The sequence below is a fragment of the Beta vulgaris genome, chromosome 2 (genome assembly GCF_026745355.1).
Source record: "Beta vulgaris subsp. vulgaris cultivar EL10 chromosome 2, EL10.2, whole genome shotgun sequence".
NCBI lineage: Eukaryota > Viridiplantae > Streptophyta > Magnoliopsida > Caryophyllales > Amaranthaceae > Beta > Beta vulgaris.
The window spans coordinates 14,337,953-14,352,695 of NC_079203.1; the positions used below are offsets into that span (position 1 = coordinate 14,337,953).

Sequence of the window (14,743 nt, forward strand, 5' to 3'; positions counted from 1 at the left end):
AATTAATTTTTTTTCCTAAAAAAAAATTTTCATTATTAAAAAAATTGAAATTTGCGTCACACGTAGCCCAAGGTGCGACGCAAATTACTTATCTGCGTCGCACCCTAGGTAATGTGCGACGCACATTACCCTCTGTGCTCTATGTTGGGCTGGGGAGAACCACTTGCGTCGTACCGTATAAAGGTGCGACGCAAATAGATGAACCATCTGCGTCGTTTCCGCATACGACGCAGATCGTTTCTGAGTCATTTGCGTCGAGGGCTTCGGCGTCGCACCATAGTCCAACGCAAATAGGCGCCTCACATCTGACGCAAATTGCCTTTTCTGTACTATTGTAAGTGAATCTTACATCAAGAATCACATCAGTCCATTGTGGCCTGTAACTTTGCTTTTTTTTTTCTTTATCAAAGTTGTGATATATATGGTTGGTAATTTTACGCAGAATTGTGAATTGTAGGATACTCAATGTGAGATGTTCAAGCTGATTGATGAGCCTCAGTGGTGTGGAGGAGCTTAAATTTCAACTTTTTGAGAAGGAAACCACCATATCAGAGATGGAGGTCGTGCAGAAAGTTAAAGAAGATAAGATTAAAAAGTTGCAATTGAAGAAGGTGAATTTGAAAGAAGATGTTGAGGGGTTGAGGGATGAACTATGCCAATTGCAAATTGCGTTCACAAAATCTTCAACAAATGAAAGAAATTTGTTCATGGCCCTTTGTACATCTTGGATTGCATTTGCTGTTATTTACTTTCTTAAGTAAACATTTGATTGTATTGTAGATCAATTATGAGTGATGATGTTTGGAATTGATGCCAATTGAATATGTATGTTTTTGGTAATGTTTAATAATAGAACAACCAATTTAGCCTAATTGTGCATCTAATTTAGTGATTGAACTTCAAACTGTGATGACAACAAAGTTGCTGTAATAATAGGCACAAAATGTAATCCCATTACAGATTAGTGTTTCCAACATCAAGTTTCATCTACTTACATTACTCAATAAACCCTAAAACATGATGTAATATAATGATGACATACAAAAAGTAATCATAATTGATCACTATCAAAAATTGATCCATGTATCTCTCTAATAGAGTACTACCAAGTTACAAGTTAAAAACTAATCCAATTGAACACTGCTACTTCTGACAAAAAATAGGTACTTCATGCTTCCTACTGAGTTAGATGTAATACTGATGATGCTTGACTTGATTGGGATCCCACATTTGGCACTAGGGTGAGATTTCTTGGACCACCATGACCACTAGGTAGCTGTAACACAAACAATCAGATTATGCATCACAAGGGCATATTTCCATCAAAAATAAAAATACAGTAGGATTGCACCTACATCCACTGGAAATTGGTGTTCCATCTTGGCCAAAATATACACCAACTCCAACAGGCACCTGTGAACAAGAAAAAAAAAATTAATTAGAGGAATGCAAACAGCAAAATTAGGGAATGCAAATTTTTATAAAAATAAATGTGTACCTGATTTCTTCCCCTGCCTCTACCCCTTCCTCTACTTGAATTTCCTCTTCCTCTTGAAACAACAGTGTCACCAACTGACCCACCCTTTCTTGTACCATCTCCTCTTGCATGTCCAGCTCTTGTTGAACCTCCTCTCAATCCCCTACCTCTAGATTTTTTCCCTCTTCCAGTGCCTCTTCCTCTTGCTCCCTTGCCACCCGAAATCATTCTCCCACCTCTGCCAAGCTGAGTTAGATGTGCTGTTGTTGAATGGTGAATCATTGGTAGTGGGGCAGAGTCTTTCCCATGCCTCCCTCTTGCTTTTTTAGGCTGAGGTTCTGGAGGAACAACAATGTCTTTTTGTGGACACCCCCTTTTGTTATGGCCCTTTTGCATGTTTAATCTACATGTCATATCCATCCCATGCCTAGTCCTTGGTTTTTTTTGGATTCTCAAAGGGATCTCTGATCCTGTTCTTTCTTTGCCTACTAGGGCCTATTTTGATTGGGGGAGGATCTAAGTTGCACTCCACTCTTGGCTAGTGTCTCTCTCCCTCATGGAGGTATGGCCCCTGCATATGCCTTCAAATAGGAATGTTTCTTGTAAAACTCATCAACAAATGATTCTTCCTCTCTGTTCTGGAAGTATATACAAGCTATAGCAAGGCAACAAGGCACCCCTAGCAGATCCCACTTCCTAAAGGTGCAACTCTTAGCACCTAAGTCAACATTAAGCTGGTCTAGGTTATGTTTGACATTGAATATATTTTTAGATGAGGGAATCACATCATAGTAGGCAGCCTTGGTTTTTTCTTTTGCTATGATTGCTTGAATCCTAGGGCATATTTCTGAGGTTTGCCTCTCCATTTCTTGTCTTTTGGTTACAAGCCTTTGCATTAATTCCACCCTAATGTCTTCCATCATATAAATCAAATGCTTGGTCCTAGCATTGATTATATATCCATTAAATGTTTCTGCCATGTTATTGGGGATGGCATCTGATTTAATGGTGGGATCCATGAAGGCTCTACAAAAGCATTTTGGGTTATATGCTTTAAAAGCCAAAGCAACATCAGCACTCAAATAACTTAACTCATTAAGTGCATCATTAGAATCTGTCATGTTATATGCTTTGGCTATCTTCCAAAATTGAAGTTTCATTTCATCTCCCCTATAACTTTTGTGCCAAGGTGCAAAAACATGTCCTGCACAGTGCTTATGCTCTGCCTTAGGTAGCACAGTAGCCACAACATTCAATATTGCCTTCACACAAGCATGTATAAGTATAGTATGTATAAGCATACACTAGGGGAAAAAAGCAGAAGGGCTGCGCAAGTAGGGCTGCGCATTTTAAAAAAGCGCAGCCCTATTGTTGAAGGGCTGCTGCGCTTTTTAAAAAAGCGCAGCCCTTCTCTAGGTGAAGGGCTGCACTTTTCAAAAAAGCGCAGCCCTACCTAGAGAAGGGCTGCGCTTTTTTAAAACACGCAGCCCTTCTCTAGGTAGGGCTGCGCTTTTTTGAAACTAGCGCAGCCCTACTAGCTGGGGTTTTTTTTTTCGGTATCTTCTATGCGCGCCCATATTTTCTCTTTCCTCTTTCCCTCTTTCTTTCACCTTCAATTTCGTGCGAAAAACCGACATACCACCACCACCCATTTTGCGAGCCCTAATTCTCACCACCACCACCACCTTGCGAGCCCTAATTCGACACACCACCACCACCCACTTTGCGCGACCACCACTACCACCACCACCACAACATTTCTTCTCCACCACCACCACCACAACATTTCTTCTTTTTTCATTTCTTCTCCACCACAACATTTCTTCTCTTCTCATTTCTTCTCCACCAACATTGTGGTTTGGCCACCACCTTGCGCGCCGCCCACAACATTTATTCACTTCTCTTCTCTTCTCTTCTCTTCTCCACCATCACCACTACCTTTCTCTTCTCTTCTCCACCATTTGAGTGGTTAATAAGGTATGAATTAATTTTGTTTTTAAGTTACTTTTGTTTTTCTTAATTGAATTAAATGATTAATGTGCAATGTGGGTTTTGTCAATTGTAGGAAGAAGAGGCTAAGGAAGGCAAATAAAGTCCCAAGTAGCTCTTTTCTCTTCATTGCTCGTCGTTGGTGTTAAGAGGTAACTAATAGATAGTTTAACATGTAGACAAAGTTGATAATTTATTGAATGTATATGTATTTTTTATAATGTATATATATATATTATTTGTTGATATGAGATTGTATGAAAACGCAATGTGATTTAGCTATATATATGAAATATATAACTAGTTGTTTGAATCATCATCATATATGCCTAGATACCCGTTCAAGACTTACTCATTAGGGTAAGTCTTGAATAGTCCCCGGTTTGGGACTGTTCTTGGACGTTTGATCTCACTTAGGTGGTGAATGTGTGTCTTCTTTTCAATTCTGAGGAAAATCTTGGCTTATCGTTTCGCTACATTGTTCTCTGGGTACATATGTAGATAAGCAATTATCTACATTGTGTACTTGGAGAACTGTAGGGAAATGCTGCCTTAGAATTGAAAAGTTGGCATATATTCACTAGTGAGATTAGACGTCCAAGGATGGGTTAGGTTGGAGTGATAAGGACCTTTGACTGCATGCATACAATTGAACATGTGACTATCTTAGCTTGTTGTATACGTGTGTGATTTGAATATGTGAGTGTGTGTACTTTAATAATGATTGATGCATTATAATGAATGTTGTGTTTAATTATTAGAGGTGGTCTTCTTGAATGAGATGGATCGTACTTGGATGTATGGTAGTCGTGAATCGATTGAGTTTGTGAATGGGGTCTCGGAATTCTGTAGAAGTGCATTAGAATATCAAACATCCTCTGGAGCAGTCGACTTTTATTGTCCTTGTTTGGATTGTAGAAATGTGAGCAAGGTTAGTAGTATACATGTGGTTAGGGAGCATGTCTTTCGCCGTGGGTTTAGGCCTCAATACCATGTATGGATTTGGCATGGTGAGCAGGGGAGGTATATGGGAAGCTCTGGATTAAAGAATGATGTATGTGAAGAAAAAAAGAAGGATGATGATGAGTTAGGGGATGAGAATTTGGATGATGAATTTGGAGATGATGATAGGGATCGGGTAGACGAGATGATACACGAGGTTGAAGATCAGTCGTGTAGACGACCTCGTATTTTTGAGTCTATGTCTAAGGCTGCTGAAAAGCCGTTGTATCCAGGTTGTACAAAGTACACCAAACTTTCCGCGGTGGTAACACTGTTCAACATTAAGTCGAACGCTGGTTGGACGGACTCTAGTTTCACATCGTTGTTGGAAGTTTTAGCTGAGATGCTCCCTGAAGGAAATGAACTGCCAAAGTCGTACTATTATGCGAAGAAGTTGATGTGTCCTTTGGGTTTAGAGTACGAGCGGATACATGCTTGTCCTAACGATTGTGTGCTTTATCGTAATGAGTATGAGCATTTACATGAGTGTCCACGTTGTGGATTGTCGAGGTACAAGCGTGAAGGAGCTGGAGGTAGTGAAGGACCACCAGCCAAGGTGTTGTGGTATCTACCCATAATACCTAGATTTAAGCGCATGTTCTCAATTAAAGGAGATGCGAAGAATTTGAGGTGGCATGCAGATCGTAGGAAGAAAGACGGTCTGCTCAAGCATCCGGCTGATTCGCCTGAGTGGAAAACTATCGACAGGGTGCATAAGTCATTTGGTAATGAGGATAGGAATCTGAGGCTTGGATTATGTACGGATGGCATGAACCCTTTTGGCAATCTCAGCTCGCAGCATAGCACATGGCCAGTAGTTTTAGTGGTTTAATAATTGCCTCCTTGGTTGTGCATGAAACGCAAGTACATGATGTTGTCGCTTCTTATATCGGGGCCCAAACAACCTGGAAATGACATAGATGTATACCTTCAGCCGCTTGTTGAAGATTTACAGAAGATGTGGAACGAAGGAGTGTTAGTATTTGATGCGTATGCTAATGAGATGTTCACTCTGCGTGCCATGCTTTTTTGTACTATGAACGATTATCCAGCTTATGGGAACTTATCTGGGTATAAGACTAAAGGAAAACAACCTTGCCCGATTTGTTTAGATGACATGAAATCTACACACCTTAAGGGCTGCAAACATGTGTATATGCGCACACGAAGGCTCCTAGCCGCGACCATCCCTATCGGTTTAAGAAGAAGGCATTCGATGGGACGGTTGAAGAAGAAGTTGCTCATAGACCATTAACTGGTACTGAAGTTTATAATCAGGTGAAGGGCATTGAAAAGTCTTTGGTAAACCTGCTAGTGAGGTTGATAGACCTATAGGATTATGGAAAAAAATAGTCCATTTTTTTGAATCTCCCATATTGGAAAATCTAAAGGTCAGACATTGTTTGGATGTCATGCACATAGAGAAGAATGTTTGTGAAGCTATTATCGCGACACTTATGAATATTCCGGGCAAGACAAAAGATGTTAAGGCGTCACGACTTTACTTGGAAAAAGAGGGGATTCGACCAGAGTTGTGGGCTCAGAAAAGGGACGGAAGGAAGAAGAAAAGAGGGGAGGAAAGGTTGATGATGAAACTAAAAAATAAAAAGGTGGAGGATTCGGAGAAGAATTATTTGCCACCAGCTTGCTACACGATGTCGCGTGCAGAGAAACGGATTTTTTGCGAGTCATTGTATGGCATTAAGGTCCCTACTGGCTACTCATCGAATATGAAGCGCTTTGTTACTTAAATGGTGAGTTGAAGTTATCGAGTATGAAATCGCACGATTGTCATGTCATGATGCAAGTATTCTTACCGATTGCAATTCGTGGGATACTTCCAAAGCATGTGAGGCACACCATTACAGAACTGTGTTCATTTTTTCATTCAATCTGCAGCAAAGTCCTAGACCCGTCGACCCTCGATTCCTTGCAGACTAGAGTAGTTGAAACTCTATGCAAATTTGAGATGTATTTCCCCCCGCATTCTTTGACATTATGGTCCATCTCATTGTCCATCTAGTTCGAGAAATTAAGCTGTGTGGTCCAGTGTTTTTGAGGTGGTGCTATCCTTTTGAGAGATATATGGGAACTTTGAAAGATAAAGTTCGTAATCCTGCACAACCAGAAGGTAGTATAATTCAAGGGATTGTGGGTGAAGAGATCAGTAATTTTGTGGCTGAGTATTTTGCTAGTGTTGATCCTGTTGGACTTCCGACATCCCGACACGAGGGCAGACTTGAGGGCAAGGGTACAATTGGTTCAAAATTGATCACACCTTCCGTAGAAAAGCGTAAACAAGCTCACTTATTTGTATTGCATCACGTACCAGATGTCCATCCTTATTTAAGTGAACATATGGAGGAATTACGTGTTAGCAATCCTGGAAAAGGAGTGAGGGCATTGACGCAAATGCATAACAAGACTTTCATTGATTGGTTTCATAAACGAGTACTCAATGATTTGGATGAAAGTGTTCCTGAAACAGTCAAGTGGTTAGCATTTGGTCCTCGTGAAGCTGTACGCTCTTATGAGGGTTATGATATTAATGGGTATACTTTTTGGACTGAACGTCAAGATCTCAAGTCAAGATCGCAACAAAATAGTGGTGTTTCACTTGTGGCGTCGTCTACACAATATGCAAGCTCGAAAGATAAGTCGCCTGTACATGCTGAAAGCAACTACTATGGGCGAATACAAGAAATCTGGGAGCTGGACTACTGTACTTTTAATATTTGCCTCTTGTGTTGCACGTGGGTTGACAATAATCGAGTTGTGTAAGAAACGATGATCCTTGCGGTTTCACCCTTGTTGACCTTAGTCGTCTACGTGAAACTGAGGAGCCATTTGTAATTGCATCACAAGTCAAGCAAGTATTTTTTGTAACTGATCATAAGTGGTCAATTGTTGTACCTGGTAAAAGGAGTATCCTCGGTATTGGTGATGTTGATAATGAGGAAGAATATGATGCATTTGAGGACCTCCCCCCTTTACCTATCCTGAAATTCGTGTGGAAGATGATGTAAATATGTCGGAGAATTATATGCGTGTAGATCACACGGAAGGGATACATGTACTTGAGGATCCTAAGAAAAGGCGGAAGCTCAATAAATCATGAGACATAAACTCAGGTGTGTAATTTCTCCAATTTGGGCCTATTTTGGCCTTTTCGCTCCCAAAATGTACTTATGAAGTGATTTAACCCCAAGTTTTCTTTGAACATGATTATATGATGTATAATGTAACTAGTATGTAGATTTTTAGGCTTTAATTTTTTGTTGGTTGCATTTCGGGAACGAAAAGGCCATTTCCGGCCATTTGGCTATTTTGGCCTTTTCGCTCCCAAAATGTACTTATGAAGTGATTTAACCCAATTTCTTTGAACATGATTATATGATGTATAATGTAACTAGTATGTAGATTTTTAGGCTTTAATTTTTTGTTGGTTGCATTTCGGGAACGAAAAGGCCATTTCCGGCCTATTTTGGCCTATTTTGCCTTTTCGCTCCCAAAATGTACTTATGAAGTGATTTAACCCCAATTTTCTTTGAACATGATTATATGATGTATAATGTAACTAGTATGTAGATTTTTAGGCTTTAATTTTGTTTGGTTGCATTTCGGGAACGAAAAGGCCATTTCCGGCCTATTTTGGCCTATTTTGGCCTTTTCGCTCCCAAAATGTACTTATGAAGTGATTTAACCCCAATTTTCTTTGAACATGATTATATGATGTATAATGTAACTAGTATGTAGATTTTTAGGTTTAATTTGTTGTTGGTTGCATTTCGGGAACGAAAAGGCCATTTCCGGCCTATTTTGGCCTATTTTGGGCTTTTCGCACCCAAAATGTACTTATGAAGTGATTTAACCCCAAGTTTTCTTTGAACGTGATTATATGATGTCTAATGTAACTAGTATGTAGATTTTTAAGCTTTAATTTGTTGTTGGTTGCATTTCGGGAACGAAAAGACCAATTCCGGCCTATTTTGGCCTATTTGGCCTTTTCCGTCAACGTGCACACCCCTCCCCCCCTGCCCCCCTGCACCCCCCTGCTGTATTGCAGACCCCCTGCTGCCCCTTCCCCCCCCCCGCTGCCCCTGCACCCCCCTGCAGCCCCTTCCCCCTTCCCCCCCTGCTGCCCCCGCCCCTGCTGCCCTGCACACCCCCCCTGCAGCCCCTTCCCCCCCCCCCCCCCCATTCCCCCTGCCCCCTGCACCCCCCTGCTGCCCCGCACACCCCCTGCAGCCCCTCCCCCCGCTGCCCCTCCCTTCCCACCCCACTGCTGCCCCTTCACACCCCCCGCTGCCCCCCTTCCCCCCTGCTGCCTCTTCCCCCCCTGCACCCACCTTTTACAATTTCGAATGTTTTTAATTAATTATTTTTAATTTTCCTATTTATTTTTTTAATTAATTCGTATGTTTTACAATTTCAGGGACATGGAGGATGTGCATACGGATACGAGTGTGGAACACACTACCGAGGATGAGTGTTTCGATTACAAAAAGGAACAACGGCAAATGGTTATGGCTCGCCGTGAAGAAAAAGGTATACAAACGCCATTTGCAAGTAAGAACTTGCAGACGAAAAAGAGGAAAGGAAGGGGACCTACAAAGTCACTAGGGAAACCCACCCTAATGACTTTGGAGTACGATCATTTGGGGCAACCTTGTGGAAAATGGCGTCAAAAGTATGCCATGCAAATTGGGATTTGCATGCATAAGCTCTCCATTCTCCACTCATGGAAAGAGGTCCCCGAGTCTTTGAAGAAGATGATTTGGGAAGATACTATGGTAAGATTCGCGTATAATTATTTAGAATTTTAACACTTTAGTTAAATATACTATGTAATATTGACTAATTTGTGAAATGCGTTCTTTGTAGAACAATTCCATATTCCAAATGATGAACGAAGAAGAATTTGTTTCTATCCGCGTTGCCCAAAGGTTCCGAGACTTCAAGGCCAAGCTAGTGTCGGGGTGGATCACGAAGCGGAGAAAAGTCGGGGAACAAAGAAGAAGAAAATCTACGACGGGGAAGCAACACCTTCTTCTGAGGCTTCACAGGACACATTATTTGAGGATCCCTCCAAGCTTCCATATCAGATATGGAGGCATATCACAGCTGAGCAGTGGCATGCATTTGTTGCACAAAAAACAACTACCCCAGAAGTTGTTGTAAGAATTTTTTACTAGCTAAGATTTAATACTTAGATCCAATATTATATAACACCATATCTAACCTTTGTTTATATTTGTGTGTTTCAGGCAATCGTGAGAAAAATAGCGCGAATGCAAAATCTAGGAAGCACTATCACCATCTAGGTTCTCAGTCGTATGGTCAGGCGAGAGAATCGTGGATGTATGACCATTACCCCACGATTGCGTCGACCACGACATCGGGCACTAGCTCTACGACGACAGTTGCACAGCGGCAACCAGATAGAGTGCTCGATTGGTGGTGTTCCATGCATGGGGTTGATGCAAAGGGACAGAGAGTCATACCTGATCCCGGAACAAAACAGATAGCTAATGCCATTGTAAGTACATATTATAAGTTTTTGATAAGGTTTACATAATAATATAACTTGTGCGCTCACGAGTATTTCTCTCTTATCATTATGCAGATTGGCTTGAAGGAAAAGGAGGCAGCTGGTGAGTTCACTCCTAGAGGACAAGTTGATGCCTTACACGAGACTCTAGGACGGGACCAGTATGGACGTGTGAGGGGCGTAGGAGGTGTCCGCCTCGGGGTGAGAAAGGTGTATGGTGATCAATACACCTCTACGTCCAAGATCCACTACCTCCAGTGTCAATTCATCACCTTCCATAGATGTGGAGGCTATGAAAGCCAACTTCGGGAGGAGCTCAGAGCGGAGATGACTCAGAATTTCAACGCCATTTTGGCGCGGATGGGCTTACCGACTTTTGGTGCTTTCACGCAGGGCAATGTTCCTATGCAACCTGTTCCTACGCAGCCTTGTCCACATCCGGAGTTCACGGTAATATTTTAATATCACAACTATTGTTCTTAAATATGTTGTTTCATAGACTAACTTGAATAGAGTTTTTTTTTAAAGGAAGAGACACCATGTGAGCTATGTAATCAAGGAGATGGTCATGGTAGTTTCATTATCGTGGCTTATGGATCTGTACAGCCCCCTAGGGACCGGCCACTATTGCACAACCAGCCAGTGCTGATATTCACTATGTGGTCAGCGTTCAGACATTGTGCCCGGTTTCGAAGCATTTCCTCTTCCGCTGCCGAATGCAGGAGTTGGTCTACAGTTATTGTCTGATTCCATTGGCAGTTATATTCTATGGCCGCGTGCATTGGTGCGGTTATCAGATCAGGTACAATCTAACATAAGTTATATACATAGTTTTCCTTTTATAGTTCCAATATATGATTGTCAGTAATATCTTTTAATTTAACTAATTACTAGGGTTCGGGAAGGCCGACAGGAAGGGAAAGAAGGTAGCTTCACCTCAGGGAGGCCGACGTGCCCAAGTGGGAAAGAATTCTACGGCAAAGTATCCACTCATTACGGATATGGAGGTGGTGCAACGCCTTACTAAACCGTGCTTCTGGCTACATGAGTGCATTAGCGATGCAGACGATGAAGCAATGATTGAGATTAAGTTGTCGGCCACCAATTCCACTACATTGAGGAACATCGACCTTCATTTCTAAGGTTGATATTAAAGAATTCTTACTTGGGAAGAGTTGAATGTTTCCATGATACAAACATTCATGAGGTAATACTTTATTAATTAAGTAGTATTCAATCCAACTAATAATAACTTCCATAATAAGTAAGTTTTATTTTTATCAATATGAATTCTCAGGCTATTATACAATGATGTGAGGCGATCTAGTCAGCCAATCTTTGGTTGGTTATGTCCAAGCTTTGTACGAGATGACAGTTGCGTACAAAACGAAAAAGAGGTGAAAGTATATCTCAAGGATTCTTTGAACGCATGTTCTCGCTTGGATATAAGATCGTTCTTCTTCCTTACATTGAATCGTATGCTTCTTAAACTGACTTTTTAATTAATTAAATTGACCTATTAGTTGTTCTACGATAACAATAACATTATTTTTATTGTTGTAGGCACCATTGGACACTCATTGCAATATGTGTGTCACGTAACGAAGTCTACCACTTTGATTCTTTGCGTAAAGGAACAATACGGTCCTTACTAGTCAAATCATTGTTAAATAGGTAGCCTAATCGAAACTATATGCACACTTAGCTTATTAAATATTAAATGTACATCTAATCTTATAATAATGTGTATTGATGTAGTGTGATGAAGAAGATTACTTCATCTGGACTTCGACAAGGAAAAGCTCCTGTTTGGTATTTAGTCGAGGTAACATGAATAATTTTTTGCATCCTTTTATACAAACACATAATACACATTAACATGTCATTTATTGCATCTTTGGTGAATTTTAGTGTCCGGTACAAGAAGGTGGACTTGCGGTGTGGGTATTACGTTATGAGGTTCATGCTCGATATCGTCAACTGTTGCAAAGATGTTGTTGATCTTCGAAAGGTATGTAACTTTTAGGTTTCCAATTGTTGTTTGTTGTATTTCCGGCCTATTTTGGCCTTTTCGCTCCCAAAATGTAGTTATGAAGTGATTTAACCTCAAATTCTCTTTGAACATGATTATATGAGGCATATTATAACTAGTATGTAGATTCTTAGGCTTTAATTTGTTGTTGGTTGCATTTTGGAACGAAAAGGCCATTTCTGGCCTATTTTGGCCTATTTTGGCCTTTTCGCTCCCAAAATGTACTTATCAAGTGATTTAACCCAAATTCTCTTTGAACATGATTATATGAGGCATATTATAACTAGTATGTAGATTCTTAGGCTTTAATTTGTTGTTGGTTGCATTTCGGGAACGAAAAGGCCATTTCCGGCCTATTTTGGCCTATTTTGGCCTTTTCGCTCCCAAAATGTACTTATGAAGTGATTTAACCTCCAAATTCTCTTTGAACATGATTATATGAGGCATATATAACTAGTATGTAGATTCTTAGGCTTTATTTTTGTTGGTTGCATTTCGGGAACGAAAAGGCCATTTCCGGCCTATTTTGGCTTTTTCGCTCCCAAAATGTACTTATAAGTATTTAACCCCAAATTTCTTTGAACATGATTATATGAGGCATATTATAACTAGTATGTAGATTCTTAGGCTTTAATTTGTTGTTGGTTGCATTTCGGGAACGAAAAGGCCATTTCCGGCCTATTTTGGCCTATTTTGGCCTTTTCGCTCCCAAAATGTACTTATGAAGTGATTTAACCCCAAATTCTCTTTGAATATGATTATATGAGGCATAATATAACTAGTAGTTAGATTCTTAGGCTTGCATTTGTTGTTGGTTGCATTTCGGGAAAGAAAAGGCCATTTCCGGCCTATTTTGGCTTTTTCGCTCCCAAAATGTACTTATTAAGTCATTTAACCCCAAATTTTCTTTGAACATGATTATATGAGATATATTATAACTAGTGTGTAGACTTTTAGGCTTGCATTTGATTTTGATTCCATTTCGGGAAGGTATATGTCATTTTTAGAAGTACTAACTACGGTAAAATGATTGACTTTTTGTATATGTTTATTCCTTGGTTGTTTTGCAAGGTTTATGCGAATTCCATACCACGTTTGAGGAACTTCACCAAAGAAGAAATTGACGAAGTTCGGGATAAGTTGGCGTCCCACATTACCGATGATTGCTTAGGATGAGATTTAGCTCCAACAATGTACTAGTTTCTATCAATCCTATGTACACTTTTTACATTATTATTAATATATTTGAAGTTAATTATCATATATTATCGTATTGCAATTTGCATTTTTTTTTTTTGTCCAAGGGAGGTTTTAGGTGGGGGTGGGGCTGGTGTGTGGGTGCAGGCTGTGCTGCTGTGTATGTGCAGGCTGTGTGCACGCAAAAAAAAATATATATATAGTGAAGGGCTGCGCTAGTTTAAACTAGCGCATCCCTTCTAATAAGAAGGGCTGCGCTAGTTCATCACTAGCGCAACCCTTCTAAACGTAGAAGGGCGGCGCTTGTGAAGAAGGCGCAGCCCTTCTAGCTTAGAAGGGCTGCGCTTTTTACAAAAAAGCGCAGCCCTTCCAGCTAAAAAGGGTTGCGCTTTTCTAGCGCAGCCCTACTTGAATACTGAAGGGCTGCAATGGAAAGGGCTGCCCTCAAAAAGCGCAGCCCTACATGCCATTTTCAGCGCAGCCCTACTGCTTTTTTCCACTAGTGAGATATCATGTATAAGTATGTCTAAGCATGTATAAGTATGTATAAGCATGTATTAGCATGTATAAGAAAGATAATATTGAAGACACATTAATGCAAGTATGTATAATACAACATGTATATGAACTAAAGTTTGAAAAATATTAAAGGACTAACTTGATGTTCATATGAAACTATATATTGCACTTCCAGTGCCATATCCAAGTTCAAGACAGCTTTGTAGGTGAAGGAAGAACCATTCCCAGGAGTTCAAGTTTTCTCCCTTAACAGCAGCCCATGCTATGGGGAACATTTGTTCATTAGCATCTCTACCCACAACAACAAGGATTTGACCTCCTAAGAAAGTTTTGAGGAATGCAGCATCTACAAAAATAATTCTCGTACAACCATCTCTCCACCTCTTTTCTAATCCATCAAAACAAGCGAAAAATCTCTAAAAAATTGGGGGGTTTGATTGCTTGCTTCTGTCAACAACAAGCTCTACCACAGTTTGAGGATTAGTTGCCTTTAAAGCTGCCACATACCTACCCAGTTTCTTGTAATGGTCTTGCATGCTCCGATGTAACATTCTATGGGCATAGTACTTCACTTTATAAGCAAATGGTTTATTAACCAACACCTTATAAGCCCTTTTAATTGTCTCAATAATGTCCTTGGCTGGTCAATGTGGCCTAACCTTAAACACCTCCAACATCTCTTTTACATCCCAGGTATTTTTCAATTGCCTATTCTTTTTCATATTCCTATGACACTGGTGCAAGCTCTTCACTTTCTTAACTATGAAGCTAGATTTGTGTGAATGGCAAGAGGAGTAAAGATAAAATAGGGCAGCCTTGCACACGCCTCACACCTAATTCAAGCTTCCTGTTCTTGTTACTCACTTGGAGGTACACATTTCTCTTTTGCATTATTGCATACTTTGCAACAACTTTCTTGAAATCCTCCCTATTTGCAAATCTTTGACCCACTTTCCACTCAAATTTCTCAAAGTCA

The 14,743-nt window shown here is 40.4% G+C and overlaps 1 protein-coding gene and 2 long non-coding RNA genes across 3 annotated transcripts; 2 read left to right on the forward strand and 1 right to left on the reverse strand.

Moving 5' to 3' along the window:
- Window positions 1-905: 905 nt before the first annotated feature.
- On the reverse strand, window positions 906-2,773 carry LOC130590335 (uncharacterized). Its single transcript, XR_008967952.1, has 3 exons — window positions 1,499-2,773; window positions 1,356-1,413; window positions 906-1,276 (listed from the first exon to the last, which is right to left on the reverse strand). It is a non-coding gene; the product is annotated as an uncharacterized LOC130590335 (long non-coding RNA).
- Window positions 2,774-9,758: 6,985 nt separating this feature from the next.
- Window positions 9,759-10,473, forward strand: LOC130590450 (uncharacterized). Its single transcript, XM_057392885.1, has 3 exons — window positions 9,759-10,007; window positions 10,095-10,276; window positions 10,446-10,473. Exons 1-3 carry the CDS (start codon window positions 9,828-9,830, stop codon window positions 10,471-10,473), a joined length of 390 nt encoding a protein of 129 aa, XP_057248868.1. The 5' UTR covers window positions 9,759-9,827.
- Window positions 10,474-11,487: 1,014 nt separating this feature from the next.
- LOC130590336 (uncharacterized) lies at window positions 11,488-11,957 on the forward strand. The gene is made up of 3 exons (XR_008967954.1): window positions 11,488-11,693; window positions 11,778-11,844; window positions 11,931-11,957. It is a non-coding gene; the product is annotated as an uncharacterized LOC130590336 (long non-coding RNA).
- The last annotated feature ends 2,786 nt before the right edge of the window (window positions 11,958-14,743 follow it).

What these genes read in the sequence shown, in the direction of transcription:
- LOC130590450 (XM_057392885.1), top strand. Translation starts at nt 9,828, where the DNA reads ATGTATGACCATTACCCCACGATTGCGTCGACCACGACATCGGGCACT. An exon ending in AACAGATAGCTAATGCCATT is followed by an intron (nt 10,008 to 10,094) that starts GTAAGTACATAT and finishes ATCATTATGCAG; the next exon opens with ATTGGCTTGAAGGAAAAGGA. An exon ending in TCCAAGATCCACTACCTCCA is followed by an intron (nt 10,277 to 10,445) that starts GTGTCAATTCAT and finishes GTTCCTACGCAG; the next exon opens with CCTTGTCCACATCCGGAGTT.